The following is a 25,521-nucleotide window of genomic DNA, read 5'->3' as shown; positions in this document are numbered from 1 at the left end:
ATTAACAAAACGTATTATTTCAAACAATGATGCTGATCTGTTAATTACTGATACACAGAAACTGAAAATATATGAACAAACTCTAAACTGATAACAGAAGCAACATATAATCAAGTAGCCATGCAACCGACCCCATATCGTGTATTAGGGAAAAGCAGAAACAGGCCACTGCAAACGATGCCAACCATAAGAGGAAAACTCTCCATCACTTGATCCATCTCCTTAACATGCCCAGGAAACAGACAATCGGTGACCCTATGATCGGAGAAGGCAATCGCCACAAAGACCATGACGGACATGATGGCATGAACGAAATCAGTGAATCCAACTTTGTACTTCTCATCTTTAGGCACTTCCACGGCAAGACCAGGCTTGAAAACAGCCAACCCTTTAGGAGTAACAAAGCCATAGTAAACTTTCCCATCAGAGCCTTTGAAACTGTCTGTGAAATGAAAGAAAAAGCAAGAGACAGTGCAGAGGCCAAGAAGGACAAGAAGCATCAGAATAGAAACATGAGTAGTACACTCTCCATTCTTGATTACAGTAGGAAGCATCATTTCAAAGGTTAAAAGGGTTCCTGTAGGGAGAAAGTTTACAAGCATTGAAGTTTTAGAAAAGGTTTTCTGAACTCCCTTGGCCACCGCTCGCCTTTTGGAACCTGGTTCTTTAGGGGCTTGAGGAATATTCGAAGAAGAAGAGAATGGCATTGGGTCATTCTTGGGAGATGCAGTGTAGATTTTGATTCCAAAATCTTGTCCAGTTTGGACCATGGTTGGCTGGACGGGAACGATGATTAAGCCTGAGTGAGAGAACTGAGAAAGAATTTTGTGGATGTTGATGGCTTTTTATGCAAACTTCTTTTGCAACAACTGTTATTTTTAACCATGACAAACGATTTGTAACTGCTTCCTGATAAGCCCAATCGTTGCCATTCACCCTGTTTCAAGATGGGAAGTTTTTTTTTTTTTTTTTGTAATTCAATCAAGATTTTTTTTTATCCAAACATAAACCACCCGGCGGATCACGTGTACACAACTCATGTGTGGGGGTTACGTGTTGATAAAACCATGACAATTTTATCACCATGACAATTTTATCAAGGCATGCTAACCCATATAAACCACCTATACACGTTATCTACAATCGATGTGGGATCCTGAAAGACCAGCCCCCCACACAACAAACAACGTGTACATGACTCATGTGTGATGGGTTACCTCACGCACACACCGGCTCACCCTCTCAGACACTTTGATTTTTTTATCCAAAGGTAAACACACATATAGGTGATTCAGTGATGAAATACACCCCTTGATAAAACCATAGCAATTTTACCAAGGTATGTTAAACCACATAAGCCACCTATACTTGCTATCCACAATCGATATAGGACCTCGAAGTACCGATGAAGATTCAATGGATCCAATATAGGCTGCGTAAAAACAAGTAACACTTCAGGGACGGAGCCCGCTTAGGCAAGGGGCATTGAGCCCCTGAAATTTTAGAACATATTAGGGATATGTTAGTAGTTTGATAATTGTATAAGTATAAAAATTTTAAAGATAATAATAATTCAGAAAAATTAAAAACAGTTGCCCATTAACCTAGCGACTATTTTTACTTCGATCGACTCGTTTAATTTTAAAGGGAAATTTTCTATTCTACTAGATTTTTGCTAAATTCACATTAAGTAATAATTTTAATGTGTCTTATTTCTTAAAGTAGAGTATTTTCTATTTAATTTATAAAGTGTGATATTTCTACAAGTAATGAATTTTCTTTAATAATTTAAAATAATGAATTTGTACAAATTTAAAGATTATATATATATATATATATATATATTGAAAATTGTATCTAATTTCTAATTTTATCCAACATCAAAATTTAAATAATTAAAAATAATTAATATTTGATATTAAAACTACTAAGATATCAAATGGGCAATATCAAAGTAAGCATGCCCAGTAACTCGTGTGATAGAATTTTCCTATTGTACTAGGTCATTGCGGGACAAGCAAATCATTTAAGTTATAAATAAATATAGTAATATGAAAATTTAGCAAAATATATCAATTTTTATATTATAGTCTAAATTTTCAATTCAAATGTATTGCTAACTTCGAAATTATATTTAAATTGATAAGACATACTTACAAGTATTAACAATGTCTTAAAAAATAAAAAATAAAAAAAAAATTATTGGAGCATAATTATAATGATTTATTGCATTTTGCAACAATAATTTTATTTTATTTTTAATCAAACAACTGAAATTATATATTACAAGCATCAATCAGAATAATTTCTCATAATTATTATTTCAACTCCTAACCTGGCAGTTTTGTCTTAAAAAAGAAAAAAATTTGAAAAGGGTACATTACAAATTAGTTCTTGAGATATGAGAAAAATTACAGGTCAATCTCTATTTTTTTGTGAGAAATGATTTAGTTTCTGAAATTTAATTTTATTAATGGATTAGTCCCTATTGTTAAATTAAACCAATTTAAAACCAATTTAGTCCTTTAAATTTTGTTTTATTAAGAAAATAGTCCCTATCATCAAATTTTATTTTAATTAATTATTTATTTCGTATTTATTAAATAATTGTATATTTTATAAAGTATTTAAATGTTTTTATAATTACAATTATTTAAATATGAAATAAAGCTTATAATTATTTAAATTTAAACCTTATAATCATTTAAATATAAATTATTTAAAAATATTTAATTTTTTTATTTTATACATACAAAATAGAAATTAATAGCTAAAGAAGGTTAGAAAAAAAAATTGAGACAAGGGAGTTAGAATTGAAAACATAATCAACTAAGGTGAAAAATAGAATTAAAAGGAAATCCAATACTTTAGTTTAATATTAAAAAATACAATTATAGATTTAAAAAATCATAGGATATTCATCTTATTGGCAAAGAAGCATTTGTAGCACTTGCTTCATGGTGGGTCTGGCGTTGGCGTCTTGATCAGCACATTGAAGGGCCACTTTGACAAGTAGCTCCATTTTATCCTTGTCATAATCGGTTCCCATCATGGGGTCTAGGATCTTTCCAAGCCAGGAATCTCTTGAAGCATCTCCATCCATCTTCTCCCTCACGCATGTGACTAGTCTGCTTCCATGCTCCGCTAGTCCTTCACTGTTATGGATTTGGATACTTGTAGGGCTTTTTCCAGTCACCATTTCCAACACAACAATTCCGTAACTATAAACATCCACTTTGGAGGTAATAGGGAGATTGTAAACCCACTCGGGAGCCATATACCCTCTCGTTCCTCTAATTCTTGAGAAGCTTGAATTGTTGAGGCCACCTCTATTAAACAGCTTGGACAGACCAAAATCTGCTACCTTTGGCTCGTAATCAGCATCCAATAGGATATTCTGTGGCTTTATATCACAGTGCAAAATCCACTCCAAGCACTCTTCATGCAAATAAGATAATCCCTTGGCAGTTCCCAGGGCAATTGCAAGCCTCTTCTGCCAGTTGAGTGTGTTGGAAGAGAGGTTGTCTGCCAAGGAACCATGCTCCATGAACTCGTAAACCAAAAGCCTGTGCTTCCCTTGTGCACAATATCCCCACAACTCTATCAAGTTCTTGTGGTTAATTCTTCCAATGGTGCTCACTTCTGCAAGGAATTCTTCTTCTCCTTGATTTGCTTCATTGAGTTGCTTGATTGCTGCAACTCGTTGATCAGACAACTCACCCTTGTACACTATCCCACCTCCTCCTTTTCCAATTTCTATAGTGAAACCATGAGTTGCTGCTCTGAGGTATTGAATGTGTGCATCAGTAGCTGCAGGGTTGCTGATACGGAGGCTGACATGGCTAGCAGAGATGGCAGCACATGTGAAACTGAGGATGCAAGCTCAGGTTTTAATGCCAGGTGTCTTTAAGATCAGATTGTAAGGGTTGCAACTGATATTCAATGCAACATATGCTCTTTGACATAGTTTTTAGGAGATTAGTTTTGATTTTCTGTTATTTACTAGCTGTTAATGTTAGTAGCTAAAGTTTAGGAAGTTTGTTGCTCTTATTTCTGTTTTTTAGTTGCAAACTCATGTATTTAAGCAGATCATTATTCCATAAAAAATTATCTTCTCCCATTTTCTTTTGTTCTTTATATGCTCTCTTAGTTAAGTATAACTAATATTTTCAACATATTGGTATCAAAGCTGTCTTCTTAAAGGGACTTGTGCGTGAACCAAGTGAACCTCACCAAAAAGGCCTAAACACCTTGCTTCCATCCATTAAATAAATGGATTCTGAAACACCATTCACAGCTCTAGCACCACCAGTGTTTAATGGTGACAATTATCATGTTTGGGCAGTCAGAATGGAGGCACACCTAGAGGCAAATGATCTCTGGGAAGCTGTTGAGGAAGACTACGAAGTTCTTCCATTACTAGACAATCCAACACTGGCACAGCTCAGAAATCATAAGGAAAGGAAAGCAAGAAAGTCAAAGGCAAGAGCTTCTTTGTTTGCTGCTGTCTCACCAGCAATTTTCACCAGAATTATGACCATGAAATCAGCATTTGAAATTTGGAATTTCCTCAAGAATGAATATGAAGGAGATGAGAGGATCAAGGGAATGCAAGTGCTGAATCTAGTCAGAGAATTTGAGATGCAGAAAATGAAAGAGTCTGAGACAATTAAAGAATATGCTGATAAGCTTCTTAGCATTGTCAACAAGGTAAGATTACTTGGTTCTGAATTTTCTGATTCAAGAATAGTTCAGAAAATACTAGTAACTATTCCTGAAAGATTTGAAGCTACCATTTCTTCCTTGGAAAATGCTAAAGATCTGTCAAGAATCAGCTTGGCAGAACTTCTAAATGCTTTGCAGGCCCAAGAACAAAGAAGAATAATGAGGACTGAAGGTTCTGTGGAGGGAGCATTGCAAGCTAAATTGCAAATCAACCAAGGAGAAAAAGGCAAGAAAAAGAAAAACAAAAAGAAGAACTTTGGCACACCAGAAGCAGCTGCTAACACTGGCAACAGTAGTGGAGGAAACAACAAAGAATTTCCTCCTTGCAGACACTGTGGCAAAAAGGGTCATCCACCTTTCAAGTGTTGGAGAAGACCTGATGTTAAGTGCGATAAGTGCAACAAGTTGGGGCATCATGAGAGAATCTGCAAAAGCAATTTTCAGCAGAGGAATGAGGCTCAAGTTGCAGACCAGCAGGAGGAGGAAGAGCAGTTGTTTGTAGCAACCTGTTTTGCAAGCAGCAGCTCAAGTGAATGTTGGCTAGTGGATAGTGGTTGTACCAATCACATGACCTATGATCAAGAGCTTTTTAGAGAGCTAGACAGATCAGAGGTATCAAAAGTCAGAATTGGCAATGGTGAGCATATTACTGTCAAAGGAAAGGGAACTGTAGCCATTGAAAGTTGCACAGGTATAAAATTAATTACTGATGTTCTGTTTGTACCTGATATTGACCAAAATTTGCTAAGTGTGGGACAGTTACTTGAGAAGGGATTTAAAGTCATTTTTGAAGATAAGCAATGTTTAATCAAGGATGCCAATGATAAGGAAGTCTTCAGAATCAAAATGAGAGGCAAAAGCTTCTCACTAGATCCATTGAAGGAGGAGCAAGCAGCTTATCCTATTGCTATGAGCAACACAGAGACCTGGCATAAAAGACTAGGTCATTTTCATCATGCAGCAGTCTTGTCTATGCAAAAGAAGCAGTTGGTTCAGGGATTGCCTCACTTGGAATCTGATGTGCCAAATTGTAAGGCTTGTCAGTTTGGCAAGCAAGCTAGATTACCCTTCTCACAATCAACTTGGAGAGCAACTAAGAAGCTACAACTCATTCACATCGATGCATTGGACCTCAGAGAACTCCTTCACTTAAAGGCAGTAAATATTACATAGTTTTCATTGATGACTTCACCAGAATGTGTTGGATTTATTTTCTCAGGTTTAAGTCAGAAGTTGCAGGAGTTTTCTTGAAATTCAAGCAGTGGATTGAGAACCAAAGTGGCTGCAAGATTCAAGTTCTAAGGTCTGACAATGGCAAAGAATATACTTCAGAACAATTTAACTTGTTCTGTGATGAAGCAGGCATTGAGCATCAACTCACTGCTCCATACACTCCACAACAGAATGGAGTGAGTGAAAGGAAGAATAGAACAATTGTGGAAATGGTACGGTGCATGCTCTATGAAAAAGGATTGCCTAAGGAGTATTGGGCAGAGGCTGCAAACACTGCAGTATTTCTGCTAAACAGGCTTCCCACCAAAGCAGTAAATGGGAAGACTCCTTTTGAGGCTTGGTATGGTTACAAGCCCTCTTTGCAAAATTTTAAAGTGTTTGGATGCTTGTGTTTTACTCATGTGCCACAGATTAAGAGAGACAAGCTTGACAAGAAAGCTGAGCCTGGCATCTTTGTGGGATATAGCTCAATATCTAAGGCTTATAGAATTTTCCAACCTCAAACAAGGAAAATTCTCATAAGCAGGGATGTGCACTTCATAGAGAATGAGCAATGGAGCTGGAATACTGCAGACAAGAAGGCGATTCTTGATCCTATACAAAATCAGGATGAGTTAGTTGATGACCCTCCTGTAAGAGGCACTAGATTGCTCTCTGATGTTTATCAGAGATGCAGTGTTGCTATTCTTGAACCAGCAGGATATGAAGAGGCTAAAAATGATCCAAGATGGATGGTTGCAATGCAGGAGGAGTTAAGAATGATTGAGAAAAATCAGACATGGGAGCTGGTTGATAGACCTGAGCACAGAAAAGTCATTGGTGTCAAATGGGTGTTTAGAACCAAGCTAAATGCAGATGGCTCCATTAACAAGCACAAGGCAAGGCTAGTGGTGAAAGGCTATGCTCAAGTGTTTGGTGTAGATTACTCAGAAACTTTTGCTCCTGTAGCAAGATTGGACACTATCAGGTTGCTGCTGGCATTGGCTGCTCAATATAGGTGGAAGGTATTTCAACTCGACGTGAAATCAGCTTTTCTCAATGGATATCTACAAGAGGAAATTTTTGTTGAACAGCGGAGGATTTGTTGTAAATGGTCAAGAGAACAAAGTTTATCTCCTTAAGAAAGCTCTATATGGATTGAAACAGGCTCCAAGGGCTTGGTACAGCAGAATTGATCAACACTTGCTGGACCAAGGCTTTGTGAAGAGTCTGAGTGAGTCCACTCTTTATGTTAAGCATGCTGACAAAAATCTTGTGATTGTCTCACTTTATGCAGATGATCTTTTAGTCACAGGAAGCAATGAAGCTCTTATTGAGCAATTCAAGAAAGAAATGACAAGGGTGTTTGAGATGACAGACTTGGGAGCTATGGCATTCTTTCTTGGCATGGAGATTAAACAAAATCAGCAGGGCATTTTCATATGCCAAAAGAAATACGCTAAGGAGATCCTAAAGAAATTTGGATGGAGGAGTGCAAGCCAATGAGCACTCCTATGAATCAAAAGGAAAAGTTTTGCAAGGAAGATGGAACTGAGAAAGTGGAGGAGACTAACTACAGAAGTCTTATTGGTTGCTTGATGTATCTCACAGCAACAAGACCTGATATACTACATGCTGTGAGTGTTCTGTCCAGATTCTTACATTGTGCTAGTGAATTGCATCTTAAAGCTGCTAAACGTGTGCTTAGATATGTCAAAGGAACAGTTGATCATGGAATTTTGTTTCAACAAAACCAAGATTTTCAGTTTCTTGGTTTCTCGGATAATGCGGGTGGTTCCTATGATGATATGAAAAGTACTTGAGGTATTGCTTCACACTTGGTTTGAGTATTTTCATGGAGTTCAAAAAACAGGAGATAGTGGCTCGATCAAGCTGCAGAGTTCATTCTTTGCAGCAGTGAATCAAGCTTTGTGGCTCAGAAAATTATTGGCTGATCTGCATATGGAACAAAAGGAAAGCACAAAAGTCTTTGTGGATAATCTGGCAGCTATAGCCATTGCCAACAATCCAGTTTTTCATGGAAAAACAAAGCATTTTAGTATAAAATTGTTCTTTCTCAGAGATGTTCAAAAAGATGGTGCAGTGTGCTTGAAGTATTGCAAGACTGAAAACCAGCTAGCAGATATCTTCACTAAAGCTCTTCCTAGAAGCAAGTTTGAGTTTCTAATAGAGAAACTTGGAATCTCCACCCACTGATGCAAGGAGGAGTATTGAATGTGTGCATCGATGGCTGCGGGGTTCTTGTCTGAGGTGACATGGCTAGATTGCAGCACATGTGAAACTGAGGATGCAAGCTCAGGTTTTAATGCCAGGTGTCTTTAAGATCAGATTGTAAGGGTTGCAACTGATATTCAATGCAACATATGCTCTTTGACATAGTTTTTAGGAGATTAGTTTTGATTTTCTGTTATTTACTAGCTGTTAATGTTAGTAGCTAAAGTTTAGGAAGTTTGTTGCTCTTATTTCTGTTTTTTAGTTGCAAACTCATGTATTTAAGCAGATCATTATTCAATAAAAAATTATCTTCTCCCATTTTCTTTTGTTCTTTATATACTCTCTTAGTTAAGTATAACTAATATTTTCAACATGAGGTCAGCATAGTTAAATCTTTTAAAAGCAGTTGCAGCAAGAGAGTATCCTTGCTTGGCTACTTCATATTCCCGATCAGCTCTAACCATCAAGTAACACCCTAGAAAGATGAAAATCATCTCCAAGCCTCCCAATGCAGTGGCAAAAAAAAACAAAACCTTCAAGGACTCATTGTCATGGCTTTTTGCATATGTTAAGTTTAGTTGCTGAGGAATCTCATTTGGGCAATCTAACCTTGCTGCTTTATCAAGAATGTTTCCGGAGAAGGGTGTGCCTTTGGGCAGCTTCAAATACATATCTACATTAAAACTGGGTGAAAGCATTCCGTTATACAAGAATGCTTTTGTAAAACACTCAAAGTAACCAGCATCAGCATCGCCCTTAAATTTGTATTGGAATCCTTTACAACTGCGCATCTTGAAGCATAATTTTTTGCATCTTTCGAAGGTATAATTGATAGAGTAACTACTATCATAGCCATAAAATTCATTGTGGCTGACTTTGGTGAAACTAAACTCACTTTCGTCCTTATTGGGATCAAAATCCGGCTCACACCCAGAAGACCAATCGGTGGGAATCTTAGCCTTATATCCTGGTATGCATGTGCATCTCCTCCCAAGAGAAGGATCATAGCTGCATATACTATTGGGTCCACATACGCCATGTACTTTGCATGGATTAGAGCTAGATTGCCACGAAACAACCCATCTCCCATTTGTCTCTTCAAGGCTGTATAGTCGAAGATTACCATCAGGATCAAGTGTCAATCTTCTTAAGCACTTGACACCGACATCCACAGATGAAAACTTGAAATCATCAGATGAGCTGAAGTAACCACTCAAATTGAGTACCGCAACTCTACTACTATTGTACTCAGTTCTTCCAGCTTGAAAGTTCGACGGCCATGCAAGAGGCCAATATCTGCTGGATACTTCTGGACTTTGAAAAAGAAGATGGAGAACGTTATCATTATCGAAATAAAGTTTATAAGGACCAGAAGACCTGTTAGTTTTGCTTTTTGAAGAGACAAGGCTTTTGGTTTTTGTCAGTTGTTGTTCAGGAAGAAGGGTATCTGTGGGCCACCCAGAGGACCTTGTCGTTGTCCATCGTTTGAAGAACAAGATTACCAGTATTCAGCAATTGTAGTCGAACTGGGGAAAGCGAAGTCGTATCTGTGGTCCAAATGGTAACTGGGCCAGCATCAAGCAAAATGAGATTTCCAGTTTTCAAAAGGGAAAGCTTAGAGCGTCTTCCATTAACTGGTTGATCCCGGTTAGCCATCCAAACCACAGTTGGAACCGCAGACTTATTGATCCATACAGCAAAGCAAAAAGCATTATCCCCAACAGGGAAAAACCCGGCAGAAAAAACACCGTTATGTGAAACCAAAACATGGTTTAAATATTTCTCAACGGATAGAGATTTGCCTTGTTCAAGAGTATCCAAGGTTGCAAAGCACAGTGAACAAGTTTGCAACCAACAAAGAACAAGAAAGAAATATGAGAAAGCCATTAGTAATGCCATCAAGAGGTTCCGATTCAGAACCAAATGTCATGCCTTTATAATGTGATGGAAATAACAAACAAAATATTCAAATATAATATGTGTTCATGGGCATGTTGTTATTTGCCTTTGTCGCTGTAGTCTTCTGTTCCTTGTTCTGTTTTTGCTTGGCTCTTTTTGTTTGGGCGGTTGGGCTTGTACTGGTTGGCCTGCATGGGTGCCGCATTCGCGTTTCCATGAATCTTTCTCTCGATTTTGTTTTGTCCTTTTATCTTTTCTTACCTCATCTTGACCGCAGTATCCATTGGATGATCTTATTATCTGAGGTAAGGATGACCTAAGTCGCTTTAATAATATATAATTAGGTTTGAATTTTAATAATAATATTTGTTAAGAGTTTAAATTTTGTATATTGAATGTTTAAGATGCAAATTTATTTATATAAATATTTAATTAAATATAAAATATATTTTTTATAATAATATTTATAAATTTTATATTTTTATTTTAAATAAAATAAAATTTAAATATTTTATAAAATTATTAAATTTTAAAATATAAATGATTAATAAAAAAACTAATTTTTTATGTAAATTACTAATTAAAAAATATAAAATAAATAGATTGAAATATTTTTTAATTAATAATAATCAAATTTTATATAAATTTAAATAATTGATAATAAAATTTAATCGAGTTTGGTACGGGGTTTAAGTTTTGAAATATTCTTAATCTCAAGTATTAATTAATATCACAAAAATTTTCTTATAAGAAATCAAAAAATCTAGAACACAAAATCTAAGATATTTTCCCTTGGCTTCAAATTGCAACTTGCCATGGTGTATTTATATACGCACCAGCAAAATGTTACCTCAACATATATATATATATATATATATATATATATATATATATATATATATATATATATATATATATATATATGCTCAAAAATTTTAATTTTTCATCTAATTTCAGTAAAAGGTCAAAATATTTGAACTTTTCAAATTAACTCAAAAAAATTTTATAGTCAAAGTACAATACTTTGAAATTGTGAAAAAAGTATGGAAATTGTTAAAAAATATATATATATTATGGCTCCAAAAAAATTTAATTTCTCATCTAATTGTAGTAAAAGGTCTAAATATTTGGATTTTTGTTGAATTGATCCAAGAAAGTCTTATATTCAACACTCAATGCCTTTTCTCTCCCACTTTCCTTCTCCAATAGGAAAGAATTAAATATCACATTTGAACTTGATTTACGTTTGAAATTGTGGAAATTTAAAAAAAAAAATCAAAATAAGAGTAAAAAAATGGATGAGCTCCAAAAAAATTTAATTTCAACTCTAATTTCAGCAAAACCTCTTTTATTTCTTTTTATTCTCATTCATGCATACATATAAAATACCAAATTGACCCAATTTTTTTTTTTACTAATTTAATGAAAATTATTAAAAATATTATATACATTAAATATATTTTTTATTTAAAAAATTATAAAATTGAGTGGATCAATTTACCACATTTAAGAGCATGTAGTTCTATCTAGGCCTGAGCAATTTTCGGTGTGAACAGAAAAATCGAATCGAGTTATTTCGGTTTCATCAGTTTGATTTTTTAGTTCTATCGTTGTTGTTCGTTTTGAAACTTTTAGTATATTCGGTTTTTGGTTAGGTTCAATTTTTTTTTTTTTCGGTTAAAATTGATTAAACCAAATAGTAAAATGACCCAAATAATCTTTTAGCACAATATGCATAACTCTCAAGGCCCTTATCCAGTCCAATTATCCATTCAAGCCCAACCCAAAGAATAGAAATTAACCTAAAATATTTTCAATTTAATGCAATGGAACCGAACCGAACAGTTATTTTTCAATTTGGTTCGGTTCGATTATTCTTAAATAATTAGTTTAGTTCGATTTACTTTTTTAAGTAATTCAGTTTTTTGGTTTTTGGATTTCAATTCGATTCGGAACCGAGCCGACCGAATGCTCTCCCTAGTTCTATAACTGGATTGGCCCCATCAAGAAAAATTTTCTGACCCGCCCTTGCATAGTGAAATTAGAAATAAAAGATAAATTTGTAAATATTTTTATTAAAGAGAAAATATCGATACTTTTATTAAATATAAACTGTGTATATTAAAATAGTGATTTATTACCATAAATAAAAAAAAAATTTTAAATTTATGAGATAGCAAAATATTATCAGAGATAACAATAGAGATGATAACTTTATAAATGTCTAGTTTTGTGGTAATTGAAACTGTATATGGGAGAGGGGACAGGCTATTAGTTTATTATGATTAGAGTTAATTAGCGATAGGTTGGAACTATAAATTGTATGTGATGACTCTTAAATTTCTATTTTTGGCATAATAATAGTAAGATTCATTTGAAAATTGATGAAAATATACAATTTTAAGATTTTTTTCCCTTCTGTATTTTATTATTATTGCAATTAAGATACAGTCAAGGAAAAGGTTCTTCCTAGGGGTGAGCATTGGTTAACCAAACTAAATCGAAATAGAACCGAATTCCTTACTAATCGAATTATTAATTAACTCTAAAATTATTAAACAAATCGAATTAAAATTAAAAGAAAATTGAAATTAACTGAAATAAAAAATATTCGGTCAGTTATTATAATCGAATTGACAAATAAATAATTAATAATATAAAATATATATATATTTATATTTATATTATTAATTATTTAATAAAATATTAATAAAAATATATTTATATTATTTTTTATTTATAAAAAATAATAAATATGATTTAATATTAATAAGATAATAATTATAAGTTAAATATTATTATAAAATCATAAAAATAATAATTATAAATAATATAATATTACTAAATTTACAATTAATATATTAATTAATTGAAACTCGGTTATTTTGGTTAGTTCGCTAATCAAATCAAAGGTAACTGAACCGATAACCGAAAATTAAAAATTTTTATTGTTACTAATCGAAAATCAAACCATATCAAATTGAATTTACTCTTACCAAAATAACCAAATTTCATTGGTTCAGTTCGGTTATAATCGAATAATGCACATCCCTAGTTCTTCCTCTGTATGTTATTTTTGTGAAATTTTTAAAGATTTTTTTTATTTGTTAATATAAATATCAAAAATTCATAAACAAAATATACATAGCTAAGAAGTAATAATAATTAAAAAAAAAAAAAACATATAGAAAGTAAGGTATGATCAAATGTTTTTCTTTGAGAAAAAAAATATAAATTGAAAAAATATTAATGAAAAATAGCTTTTCAAATATTAACTCATTAACTATTTTAAAATTTATTGAATCTTTCTCTTTTATTATTGTAAAATTATCTGATATAATATTCAATATTAATTCCTTAATTTTATTTTAATTGCACTATAAAAAAATGCCTAATATCCTAATAAATATTAATTCCTCAATTCTATCTTAATTACATGAAAAATAAAACAATAGAAAAAGAAAGACGAGAAATGAAAAGAAATTATATTTTACCATCTATACTCATAATTTTTAATATATTGATATGAACAATATATACCAATTTAGAGAGATAGTGAGAATAATAACATAAAGTTAAAATAAAAAATCAACACAAAAAATAAAAAATAATTTAACATAAACCCTATAAAGAAAAATGCAATAATTTGATTTATAGAAAATTTAATTATGTAATTTACAAATGTAGAAAAAGCATAAAAATAAAAATGTCTATTGAAAAAGAAATAACAAAAATGGGGAAAATGTGGGAAAAATTTAAAACAGAATAGCATAACAAAAACCAAACACAGGATTTAATTTCCTAAAAATATAAACCCTAAAATAAAAAGGGAAACTATATAATGTGAAAAAAAAAGGATATGAATTAAAAAAAAAATTCAAATACTTGTAATTAATGTTCATTTATTAATTATTTATGAATTCATTGAATATTTCTTTTTTATTATTCTACAAATATTAAAAATTTCATACAAATTTTAAAATCCTATAAAAAATAATAAAAAAGTTGCTTTGAGAGAGGCTTTTCTCTTTGCTTAAATCTTAATATAAGTATATAAATTGATGTAGACAAATAGATATACTTTAAAAAATCCATTCATTTAATTTTGGCTAAAATTTAAATATTTTGTGTTATTCATTAAAATTAATGTAGTTAAAAAAAATATGAATTCTTTTTTAAATGATTTTCATAAAAAGTATAAATTCTTAATATATCTTTAAAATCATTAAAAAAAATTCATATTTTACATTTAACTTTTTTGAATAGAAGAATGGAAAAAGAAATCATTGTCTAAACAGTTGCATATCAATGCTTAGTCTTGCAGTCTGGAGGAGAGGTACTAAAGTGAGGTTTTTCTAAAATAAAATTTTTAAAAAATAAGATTTTTTTTTCAATATTTAATTAAAGAATTTGTTTTAAGAATTTAAAGACTTCAAAAAGAAAATATTACAAACCCACTAATTTAATAAATAGAAAAATAAAAATTTTCAAAAATTTCAAAAATCACACTTTAAAAAATTTTTTATTCTTTAAAACACAACTTTAAAATTTTTAAATTTTAAAAAACCTTCCATTATTTTAAATTTCCCAAACAAGAAGCTTAGGAAAAAAGTCCATCAATTTAGTTTAATTTAAATTAAAAATTAAATAAATGAAAATTTATAATAAATCAAATTATATTTAACTAAATTAAAAAGAACATTAAATTAAAATTTATCTTGAACTTATTTTTTAAATTTATTTTGAATTCATTTTAGACTTAATTTTAATTATATTTATATTTTTAATTTAGAATCTAATAATTAATTAATAAAAAATAATTAATTTAATTTAATTTATTTAAAAAAAATAAATCAAATTTTTTAAAATTAAATCGAATTAATTTTAATAGACTGAATTAAAATTTTAAATAAAATCTTTTTTTTCATTTGTAATAAATTCTATTGACCCTACATGCGTTGGCGCAGCATGTCATATCAATTTTCTTCTTTCTTTTGTTTTTTATTCATGCCTGGAAAATATCTTCTCATGGTGATGGAGCTTCTAGTGAAAGGGACAGGTTTAGGTGATAAGATAAACATCAAACACAAAAGCAAAATGAGCTATGTATTGCTGTAGTGTATTATAGCCTACACAAATTCCAGATCTTTCTGTTACCGTCCTTAGTTTTGTCTTGTCTTTCAGTGTGCGCACACCTTTTCTCTTATATTCTTCCCCTGCTATTGTTTTCCATTCTTCATCTTTCTTTCTCCCTCTTCTAGACTTACTAAAATGGCCTCTGAGACTCAACCACCTGAGTTATCTTCTGCTATTGAGAGGATGTTAAGGCATAGAGACCTCTCTTTGTTTTTGCCCTTCATGTTGGGCTTTACTGGCACCACCAGCACCACCACCCAGAGTGAAATTGACCACCCAAATCAAGAAACGCCAGAGACACCCACCCCACATGAAAGAATCATCCTTATCAACCCTTTCACTCAAGGGATGGTGGTGATTGAAGGAGCTGCGAGCTTGGATTCTCTTCTTAGAGACTTAGCTAGCAAGAATGGTCAACCTCCTGCCTCAAAGGCATCCATAGAGGCCATGCCTAGTGTGGAGATTGCAGAAATTGGAGATCAGGATGGTGAGTGTGCGATCTGTTTAGAGGAGTGGGAGGTTGGTGGGTTGGCCAAGGAGATGCCCTGTAAGCATAGGTTTCATCCTAATTGTATAGAGAAGTGGTTGGGGATACATGGGTCATGCCCTGTTTGCAGGTATAAGATGCCTGTTGATGAGGTGGATTTAGGAAAGAAGAGAGATGATGGTGATGATGATGAAGAAGGGAGAGAGAGAAGAAGGAGATTTGAAAGAGAAATTTGGGTCAGTTTTTCTCTCAATAGGAGAAACGAGAACTCAAATCAACCTTCAGTAACTGATCCTAATGATGTCTCTTCCTCGAGTCCAGGACTTGATCAGGAAATGGATGGTTAGAGTCGAAGAAATTTTTGTAAGAATATTTTTTTTCTCTGTGTTTCGTTTCTAATTAGCATGTACATAAAAGATCATTTACTTTTCATCTTGGATAATAAATAAAGTTGTTTGATTTTTGTCCTTATTTACAGCAATTTTCAATTCATAACAAATAATTAAAAAAAAAATCCAAATTCATGCAGCCATTAAAAAGAATCAATGATTTTATTCCCATGCAAACTTGTGTTTGGGTTTAATCCAACAAAGACTATGCAGCTTGGATTGTGTGAAATGAAACAAAGAGTTGTTACATCGAATTTGATTCCAAACAACTGTGCTTGGCAGGAAGATTAAATTTTCCACTTTCTTTAATGATGATAAGTATGTTAGTAGAAGCTTAGATTTTGCTATGGGTGTTCTTGACTAGTAAACTCTCTTAGAATCTTGACCCTTGATACCTTTCAAGCATTAATAGGTGGCCATCGGACTTGTGCCTGGAGATTCCAAGAAAGTTGAGCCATCTATTACCCGCAAACCCTTCAATCCATAGACTTTGTAATCCCCGTCAACAACTGATAGTGCAACCGCCATGGTAGTGATAATAGGTCCTAATGTTCTTCTTGCAGAAATTTCTCAGCTCATCAGGACTGGACATCAAATTATTCTGTTGTACAGTCTTCAAGAACAGAGCAACAGATTCAGACCTTGTTACCCTTTCAAGCAATTGAGCCATCTCAATTCATCCATCTGTGTCTTCTTCCTTTGATAGATAGTTGAATTGTACTGAAGGGTTTTGCCTGGGGTCTTTGCTGTTCAATTTCAGCTTCCCTTTGGATTCTGGAAATGCAAGCTTGATTGCCATTGGCATCCTTGTTGCATTGAAGCTTATTGGTAAGATTCCTCCTTGTACTATAAATTTGAAGTCTTTTGCAATGCCTGCTACTTGAGGTGTATCCGGCAGCCGGTATTCTGCTTTTGTATCTGCTAAAAGGGCAATGGCAGGGTTGTCTTTCATCTCTTGGCCAACCCCTTTCAAGTCCAAGACAAGGGGTATATTGAAATTCTTGAGATGCTTTTCTGGTCCTATGCCACTTAACATTAGGATTTGGGGACTGCCTAATGCTCCTGCTGACAAAATAACATCTCCCCATGAACTGGAACTCTTCAGCTGGTTAAGGTAAGCTTCATAAGTTTGATTGCTGCTTCCATCGCCCTTGATGAACCTAATGCCGCGAGCTATTTTCTCATTCCCTTTACCTGCATCATTGGAAGACAGCATGTGAGCATCAGGAGATTGAACATCAACCTCTTTTTCTTTGAACACCATCTGAAGATGTCTCTACTTACCATTGCTATGGAAAATGATGTTCTGTACAGTTGCAGTCAACAGAATCGTGATATTTTCTGGATTCCCTACACCCAGAAGATCAGCTGAGGTGTGCCTTATTCCAAATTCATCAAACATAGTCCCACCAATCTTTGTTCCCTCAACATGTTCCCAGCTGAGGCCATTGTAAGGAAGAAATCCAGCTTCAAGGAGACCAAATTCGACCACAGATTGCCATATTGTCAGCTCAGGCTTGGAAAAAATTTTGGACTCCACCCATTCGTAACATTCCTTCACCAGTTCTCTATCCCATCCAACTTTTTCAACAAATTCATCACTAGCTCTGCTATAGAAGCCTCCATTTATGGCTGATGATCCACCAAGCACGCGTCCTCTATGGCCCATAACACCATCCTTAGATATGAAGCTTTGAGCCACTGATGAAATTCATCGGTCTGGAGTAGTGAGAAACCGTAATACATCTTACTTGACACCAAAGGATTTCCATAAGGGGAGCCTCCTCTTTCTACCACTAACACAGAGAATCTCTCCGAAAGGGTTGCTGCCAGGGGGCAACCCGCTGTGCCTCCCCCAACGACAATGTAATCAAAGGACTTTCCTGAGACCTCATTGACATCTGAAGTCATGTAGGGGAAGCTTTTTCCTACATTGAAGGAACAAATAAATGCTATTAGGATCGATATTTCAGGTTACTAAATAAACGCTGTACTGATATAGAGTCTACCTTGAAGCAGTGGAGAAGATTCGAACATGTTAACGAGTAGAAGAAGAGAAGCTGCAAGCAGCCAATGACCATGAATGATCAATGGATGAACCATCTCTTGCATTTCCAATTTTCCTTCCACAGATTGCTGAAGAAAATAAAAGGGTTGGCTGCATATATTGGCCATAGATAGTGGTCTGTTTAATTATTGATTTTGCATGCCAAGCAACAAAAACTAAACCAAGTTCCTTAAGAACTAATGTATTTAAATGTACGCATGGTTTTGCTAATGATTCACAATTCGTTGGGTGCTTAATGATTTTACTATTGCTGTGATGATTTCTTCCTCTGGTATTCTGTTGTCGCTTCTTTTAACCTTTTTTTAATAATTTGATTTTTCTTTTTAGTACTTTTTTTATTTTTGAGATCTATGTGTGCGCACACGTGCGTACTTTCATTTCACTTTGAAAGAAGAATAATTTGAGCAACCTAAGCATTCCTAGCTGTCTCTTGCCAAAATTAGTAGAAGTCCCGTGTCATTACTGGAATAATCAACACTGGAATGGTTGATGGAAATGCTGTCAACAACATGCAGTTGACAAGATTGAACTCTGTGTCTTGTCCCCTTGGGGACATCCAATAAATTTGGGAGCATTACTCACACGGATATATCAATATAATTTAATCTATAAAATATTCCTTAATTGACGACAACCAAACTATTTTTACCCAAAATAGGATTTTAGGGTTCTACAGCAACATTTGGAACTCCCTATGACCACTGTAAGCATTTCAATTTTCAAACATAACATGCTGCTGGAGACAGGGAGAAAAGCTAGATAGAGATGTATCCACAATATATTATACCATGTTTTGAAATGTTGCAGGGGACTATTGGCTCTACATCATTTTGGTATCAGAGCTTGTCCTACATCATGGGTCCATACATATACCACCAATATACATAGTTTATAAACAAAGATTTAACTCTTATCAACTTTGCTACTGCATAAACTATATTACTAAAACCCTTCCAGTATAATGACTAAAACCCTTCCAGTATAATGCTTCCCAAAACTCTAGAGTTGCCCATTCACTTGTTCAATTCCCTTGCAATTCAGGTCTATTGGTTTTGAATCTGATTCAAAGTCATTCTGACAACGGCTATTGAGATCAAAATTTCTCAATTTGTTATCACTTTTTGATCTTTTTGCCAGTGGCTGCTCTACACAGATGCCATCAGAAATTGTGCTGCAACTTCTCTTCTTTGCTTGATCACTTACGTGATTATTCCATGGCTTTTCTTGAGGGTGAATATCCATTAAAGGAAGCTCAATGGAATCAGGATTGAACTTGTAGGTGTCACCCAACTTGTTCTTTTGTTCCTCATCTTCTTTTCTCCCAGAGCTCTCAGATGATGTCAAGGAGCTTTCCATTGAACAAACTGTGCCTCTCATTTGTTTCCTCTCAGTGTCTTTTAAGCTTGAACCTCCTATTTCTGTCAATTCTGAGATTGAAGAGCTTAGATATTCATTGTTAACCATTGAGACTAATCGAGACAGTTCAGCTTTTGCAATTTCTATTCCCATTGAAGAAGAATCGTAACCAGAAAGTGTTTCCTTTGCCTTTTTTAATACTGATTGTAAGTACTTCCCTTGAGCTTCTATTCTCACTTGTAAACGTCTCTGCACCTGAAATAACGATTGCTAGTTCAATTGATATCTTACTGATATATGAACTGAGAAATAGCTATGTAATGTGTGGGAAGAGAATATAGCCTTCTTGGACCTACCTCAATCTGTTCATGAAGCTTCCTCTGCACTTCCATTTGCATTTGGAGAACCTGAGCAATCTGAAAGCTTCTGTTGAACACAGCACTTTGAATAAGTAAAAATTAAAGGTTAAAAAAAAAATCGGATCATATCAATCCAAATTCATCTACAAGAAAATAGATATTATTTCTGACTATTACTCATTGATTGGATTTGGATTTCCCTCAGTGATTCCTGCTCTTAGATCATGATTACTACTCTGGATCTCTTTAAAATCTGCATCAAAGAGAACTATAAACAACAACACAAATGAGAAAAAACAACAATAATTCATGCAGCTTCTTAATCTAACTCATTGTTCATAACTCACCTTCTTTCTTATTCTCAGTGCTGGCCTGAGACTGAGACTGTGACTGAGACTGAAGCTGAGATGACTGTGACTGTGATGGCTGGCTCTTACCCAGCCTATACTTCTGCAAAAAAGGAGGACAAATAGAATCACTAATTTTGCTTTTCTGAATAGGTAAAAGCATTAAAGATTGATTCAGTCATAGTGAAGGGAAAATGCCTGCAAATGGCTCTTGAGGTGGTACAAAGTAAGTCCAGGAACTCCCATCACCCTCATCAGACTCTTTGGTGTTGCCTCTGCCCATAGACAATTATGCAAAAGATTAGATTTTGCAATTAGAGCGGAAAAATAATTTTAATGCATATGTAGACACTTAACTGTCTGCCCCTCCAAGTTGCTTGACAGCTTCAACAAACCTTTGATGTAGCTCTGAAGTCCATTTAAGCCTAGGTTTTGGATCAGTGGACAAAACCAGGTTCATGTTTTGATTTTGCAAATTTTGGAGACCCATTTGTTGGATTTGTTGATGGAAGGGCAAGTAGAAGAGAGAAACATAAAAATTAGGGGGAGCAGTGTCCTTCTCTTTATAATTTTAGAGTTGTTGGGTGTCCTATGTTCTCACTCCATATCTGGAAATATGACCAGGGTTATGTTGGAAGGGGAATATATGCCCATGAGCTGTGGCTCTTCCTTTCACCCACCACCATTTCATTCTAACTTTTCTTTATTAAATTTTCCTTCTTTCTTCTTTGACTTGAAAGGGGATGGGAAAGAATCCATGATGCAGGAAAAACAGAGAAAGCAACACAGTTCATTTTGGGTCTCTCAAAAGGAGAGAAAAGAGGAAAAGTGTATGGTTCGTTTTTATCTTGCTGTTTACCCCCCCTCTCTCTGCTTGATTCCTTCATGAGTTAGGTAGCCCCACCATGATGAATAATGGGTGCAACTTTCCTAACACTCTGAGAAGCTTTGAGGAAAATTAAATATGTTTGATGGGAAATGCTATAATAGATATTTCTTTATGGTGACTGAAAGGAAAACCAAATGGTTCTTCCTTTCTTTTTAATTTCTCTCTCTTCATTTTATTAATTTTCTGAGTAGGGTGTAGTGTTTTTGGCAGATTCTTTTTGTTCTTTGTAGGGCTGGAGGAATCAAAGAATCTAACCTTAGATTTTAGGACCCAGGACCCAAACTTGCTCTGTTTCTCTTATAAAGAAATACTCCAGGAAAGGTGAATGAAATCAGCTATCTTATTAAATTGAAGATAAACTTCTCCCAAAGCTAGAAATTCTTTTCCGTAAATTGAACCAAAAAGAGACATAAATGTGTGAGATTATCCACTTACGGGGAATCTCATGCTCCCAGTTTCAAACACAGACTGTCAATTGGGCCAATCACATGACATCTCTTGCTTAACATACAGCACTAATGCCACATGTAACATCAATCACTAATGAAAACCTGCCTTTTAAGTGCATCTTCTATCACAGATATCCAATGGAATCTGAGGAAAATCAAGTTTCTTGCACATTTACTCTTCCCCCCAACCCACCCCCAACTTCAGAGTCTTTTCTTTATCTTTCTTCCTTCTTTTTCTTTTCTTGTACATATAAAATTCCCATTCAGAATCATGATTGATGAATAATGGAAGAACTTGCTTTTGAATTCTGCGCCCAATTCAATTGCAAAGGAAACTAAAGTTACACATTATTTTGTGTCAAATACATAACAAGCTAAATTAAAATTTCCCATGATGGATGTGATAAAAACAAGCTGAAACTGAACCAGCATCTAATAGCAGTTGTGACTACCATCTAAGAGTTGAGTAACAAGATTGAATGTGGTGTGTATGTGTATGTGTCTGTGTGTGAGAGAGGGAGATATGCATACACACTAATGAAATAAAGAAAAGGTTCACATATTTCTTGTTCACACTTTTATAATATTAAAGCAATCAACTTCCTTAAAGAAATATATTCAAAAGGGAATTTTAGCTTTAATTCTGTAGCCCATATCTAAGCTGAAACTGAGAAAAGAAATTTTCATCCAGAAAAGAAAAGAAAAGAAGAAAAAGAAAAAGAAAAAGGGAAGCCAAAATGGCCAACAACAAATTGTTAAAGTCAGTTGAACCAGATCAATCTTCAGATTTCTTGGGCTTCGGTCAAGAATTGTGATCAAATGGAATCAAAATCCAATGATTGATTCCCCAAAGCATTGCCATCTCAGTGCCATACATTCAGTTGGTCTGCTGCATTCACTTTACCAGGATTCAAAGGTGAAGAAGATTAGATACTAAGTAAATGTTTTAAAACAGACAATTATAAGAGCAATATCCTGTTTAAATAACAGAAAAAGTAGAAGAAATCAGCATGGAAGTCTTTAAGAGAGTCTAATTGTCATGTTATCACTCAAAGATTTCAATCAGTTGACTCAATCCCCATTTCATCAGTTGCAAGTTGAATGTGAGACAGTGAAAATGGAGTGAAAAAGTCCATTGATCATGCTGTTATTGTCACCATTCCCTTATATAAAAACTTTAACTAAAAAATCAACACAGTGGGCCCAATTAGTGATAGGTCCAGTTTAACAGCAAGTTCTTCCTAAGCAAGCATTTGCTTTCTGTCCAAAAAATATAATTCCTTAATGGCAAGCTCATAGATCATATTTAAAGAAAGGAATAAACTTGTGTTTATAGCGTGTGGCCAGAATGTTTGAAAAACAAGAAAAGAAGGAAGAGTTATTTACCTTTCTCTTTAACCAGCTGCTGTACTTGAAGGCTCCTTTCTTGCTTTAATATATTCTGTAACAGGAAAAGGAGATTCTAGGACGATGCCAAACGGCCCCAGTATTTTCTAGGTCAATAGGAGAAGGTCCGGTGAATCAAAAGTCATTTAAGCAAAGATGCCTCATCAATTATTATTCTTTAGAGGGGTCCATTACAGGAGATATCACAAATGAAAAAAGTATGTAAAGAAGATGAGAAGAATATGGCCTGTGGAATCAAGAAAAGAGAAACAAAAGGAACGAGTCACTATCCCACTAAATAATAATGAGACTTATTGGTGCAATTTTATGTCGAACACATGCAGAAAATGACATGAGCAATATGTCACTACTATATTTTTTTCTATACGCATATAACATGAGTAAGTGGTTGCAGGCTTTATAAAGAGAAAAGACTAGGCAATTGTCAATTCTATAAAATTACACATTTTTCTTGCAAACAAGTGTTCATTGTAAAATGACATTTAAATTTAAAAGAACAAACAGGTGTACACAGTCTCACATATTATTGATGCAGATGTGCTCAATAAAAGACCACACATTACTGATGCAGACCTATTCGGTGCATTCCATCTTGAAGTGAAATGTCACCATCTTGTGGAAGGGCAGCAAAAAGATAAAAAGTGTCAATGCAATAAGAAAGAAGAAATAAAATTCTATCACAGCACATGCACAATCCTAATCTAACTTGAAAAGTTCAAACTTTAAAATTCAAATGCGAATCAGTTAGGAAAATGAGCATAAAGAAGAATCAAATTAGCTGAATGAGTTAAGAGTCTAGACCAGCTAATCCAAAGTCAGTCTTGGCTCTTGCAATTCTAAATCACCAAGCAAGTTTTCCATTTTATGCAAGTCAAAGAAATTCAACATAGCCATGTCAGAACTCCCAACTAGTCACATCATATTTGAACCTCCAGATCTGGACATGATGGCAATAAACCAACAAATGAGGATTGAAGTTCATCTTACTTCTTGGCATATTGGGAAGTTCAGGATATTCAATATATGTGAATTTAATGTGGCACATGATTTGTTAGTGGTAGACATAATTGCCTTCTTCACTAAAGCAATGAATATCATACTTGCCACATTAAGTGATGGCCAATTTCTAGAATCTTTTTTGAGGCACATCTTTGTCCAATATCTCATGACTTGATTGACAGAGACAAAGTGGAATCTTACAAAGATATTCCCTCAAATAATTTAGGCAAGACTGAGCCATTCCTGATTAATGCTACAATTAGATGTGCTACATCTAATGATGTACTACATCTTGGTTGACATGACTGAACCCAATAACCAACATCCTCTTACTGCATGGTTGTGGGAAACTATAGAGTGATAAGCATATTTCCTAAGAATATTGGGACAGTAAAATGCAGAAACCTCACTTCAAGCTAACAACAACAATTAATTTCAATTTTTATAAGTTATAAATCAATTGTTGAGAATCTCTAACAATTTACTGTTGAACTTGAGAAAACATAAGAACGAGGAACAGTTATAGCAAGCAAACTTTTTTCTTGAGTTCCAATTAGTTTAATTTTAAAAATTAAAGTGAAACCATCTTTACTGCTTATATAAATAGCAGCTAAACAATTGGTTTTCCCTCTCCTCTGTTCTACATTTCTTTAGCCTTTCGTCATTCAAGCTCTTCATATTTATATTCTTATCTATGTATAAAAGCGAGTAGAGGTTAAAGCTTACAAATCTTTGATGTCTCAAGATCAGATTCATTCAGTCTTAACTGAGCAACTCTCCCCTGCTGAATAAAGTATTAGGACTCAAAGTTTAGGAATTTTGAGCCAGACTTTTCTAGAGATAGGACCAGATCAATGCAAATTGAAAACATATATATCACTAGTTGTCAATGAAAATGGCCTCACACACAAACAAACCATAGTGACTTGGAAACAAAGTATACCCTCATAGAAAATGTGGCATCCTATGAAAATTTTCAGAAGGCCAATAATTCACAACACTATGATGCTTCGCAGGAATCTTGCAAATAGTTGATTTTGGAATTATTGTCACAAGATTATAAACTCACTTAATACGCAAAAATCATTAGAGAAGACAAAACTCCCCCAATTAAGCTTTGACTAGTCTTTTATATGCATTCACAATTTTCCAAAACAACTTGCATATCAATGGAAATTATGAATTACCCAGATGAAAAAAACTGGTCAACGAGCAAAACCCACATTACAAAGTAGAAAAATAAATTAAAAGAAAGGGGGCGTTTCCATTTACCAATTGAAAAACAGGAAATTTATAATTCAAATGATAGAAACGTGTGAGCTCCTAAGTGTACCAGCTAAAAGACTTTTATCTCGGCGAATGTTCCAGCCAATGCGTTGATGTTTTGACCTTTCCGACTACTAGCAGTCGCCGAAAATCGGAAGTTGGACTTGGAACCGGTGGCGCTCCACTCATGAAAGAGTGAAATTCATTAAGCCAATTTTGTAGCATTGGGCCTCGCGTGCAAGGTCAGTCCAGTTTTAGCCCATTCAAATCTTCGGCTTAATTTCATTCTTTATCACTA

At 34.0% G+C, this 25,521-nt stretch overlaps 3 protein-coding genes and 2 pseudogenes across 4 annotated transcripts; 1 reads left to right on the top strand and 4 right to left on the bottom strand.

The window, feature by feature from the left end:
- Positions 1–49: 49 nt before the first annotated feature.
- LOC110650150 (protein DMP8-like) lies at positions 50–770 on the bottom strand. The gene has a single exon (XM_021804979.2). It carries the CDS (start codon positions 768–770, stop codon positions 111–113), a length of 660 nt encoding a protein of 219 aa, XP_021660671.2. The 3' UTR covers positions 50–110.
- Positions 771–2,918: 2,148 nt separating this feature from the next.
- Positions 2,919–10,059, bottom strand: LOC110650152 (putative receptor protein kinase ZmPK1; annotated as a pseudogene).
- Positions 10,060–15,175: 5,116 nt separating this feature from the next.
- On the top strand, positions 15,176–16,165 carry LOC110656265 (E3 ubiquitin-protein ligase MPSR1). The gene has a single exon (XM_021812922.2). It carries the CDS (start codon positions 15,343–15,345, stop codon positions 16,039–16,041), a length of 699 nt encoding a protein of 232 aa, XP_021668614.1. The 5' UTR covers positions 15,176–15,342; the 3' UTR covers positions 16,042–16,165.
- Positions 16,166–16,223: 58 nt separating this feature from the next.
- Positions 16,224–18,221, bottom strand: LOC110656264 (protein HOTHEAD-like; annotated as a pseudogene).
- Positions 18,222–18,911: 690 nt separating this feature from the next.
- Positions 18,912–21,805, bottom strand: LOC110656263 (myb family transcription factor PHL8). Of its 2 annotated transcripts, none has more exons than XM_021812921.2 (6): positions 20,571–21,805; positions 20,412–20,488; positions 20,214–20,316; positions 20,044–20,119; positions 19,864–19,933; positions 18,912–19,762 (listed from the first exon to the last, which is right to left on the bottom strand). In XM_021812921.2, exons 1-6 carry the CDS (start codon positions 20,701–20,703, stop codon positions 19,151–19,153), a joined length of 1,071 nt encoding a protein of 356 aa, XP_021668613.1. In that variant the 5' UTR covers positions 20,704–21,805; the 3' UTR covers positions 18,912–19,150. The 2 variants fall into 2 exon arrangements, with proteins under 2 accessions (XP_021668613.1, XP_021668612.1); XM_021812920.2 differs by having other exon boundaries at positions 20,044–20,134; positions 20,571–21,803.
- Positions 21,806–25,521: the final 3,716 nt, after the last annotated feature.

Source organism: Hevea brasiliensis, chromosome 9 (assembly GCF_030052815.1).
Source record: "Hevea brasiliensis isolate MT/VB/25A 57/8 chromosome 9, ASM3005281v1, whole genome shotgun sequence".
Classification (NCBI taxonomy): Eukaryota; Viridiplantae; Streptophyta; class Magnoliopsida; order Malpighiales; family Euphorbiaceae; genus Hevea; species Hevea brasiliensis.
This window is presented reverse-complemented; position numbering and strand designations above follow the sequence as displayed.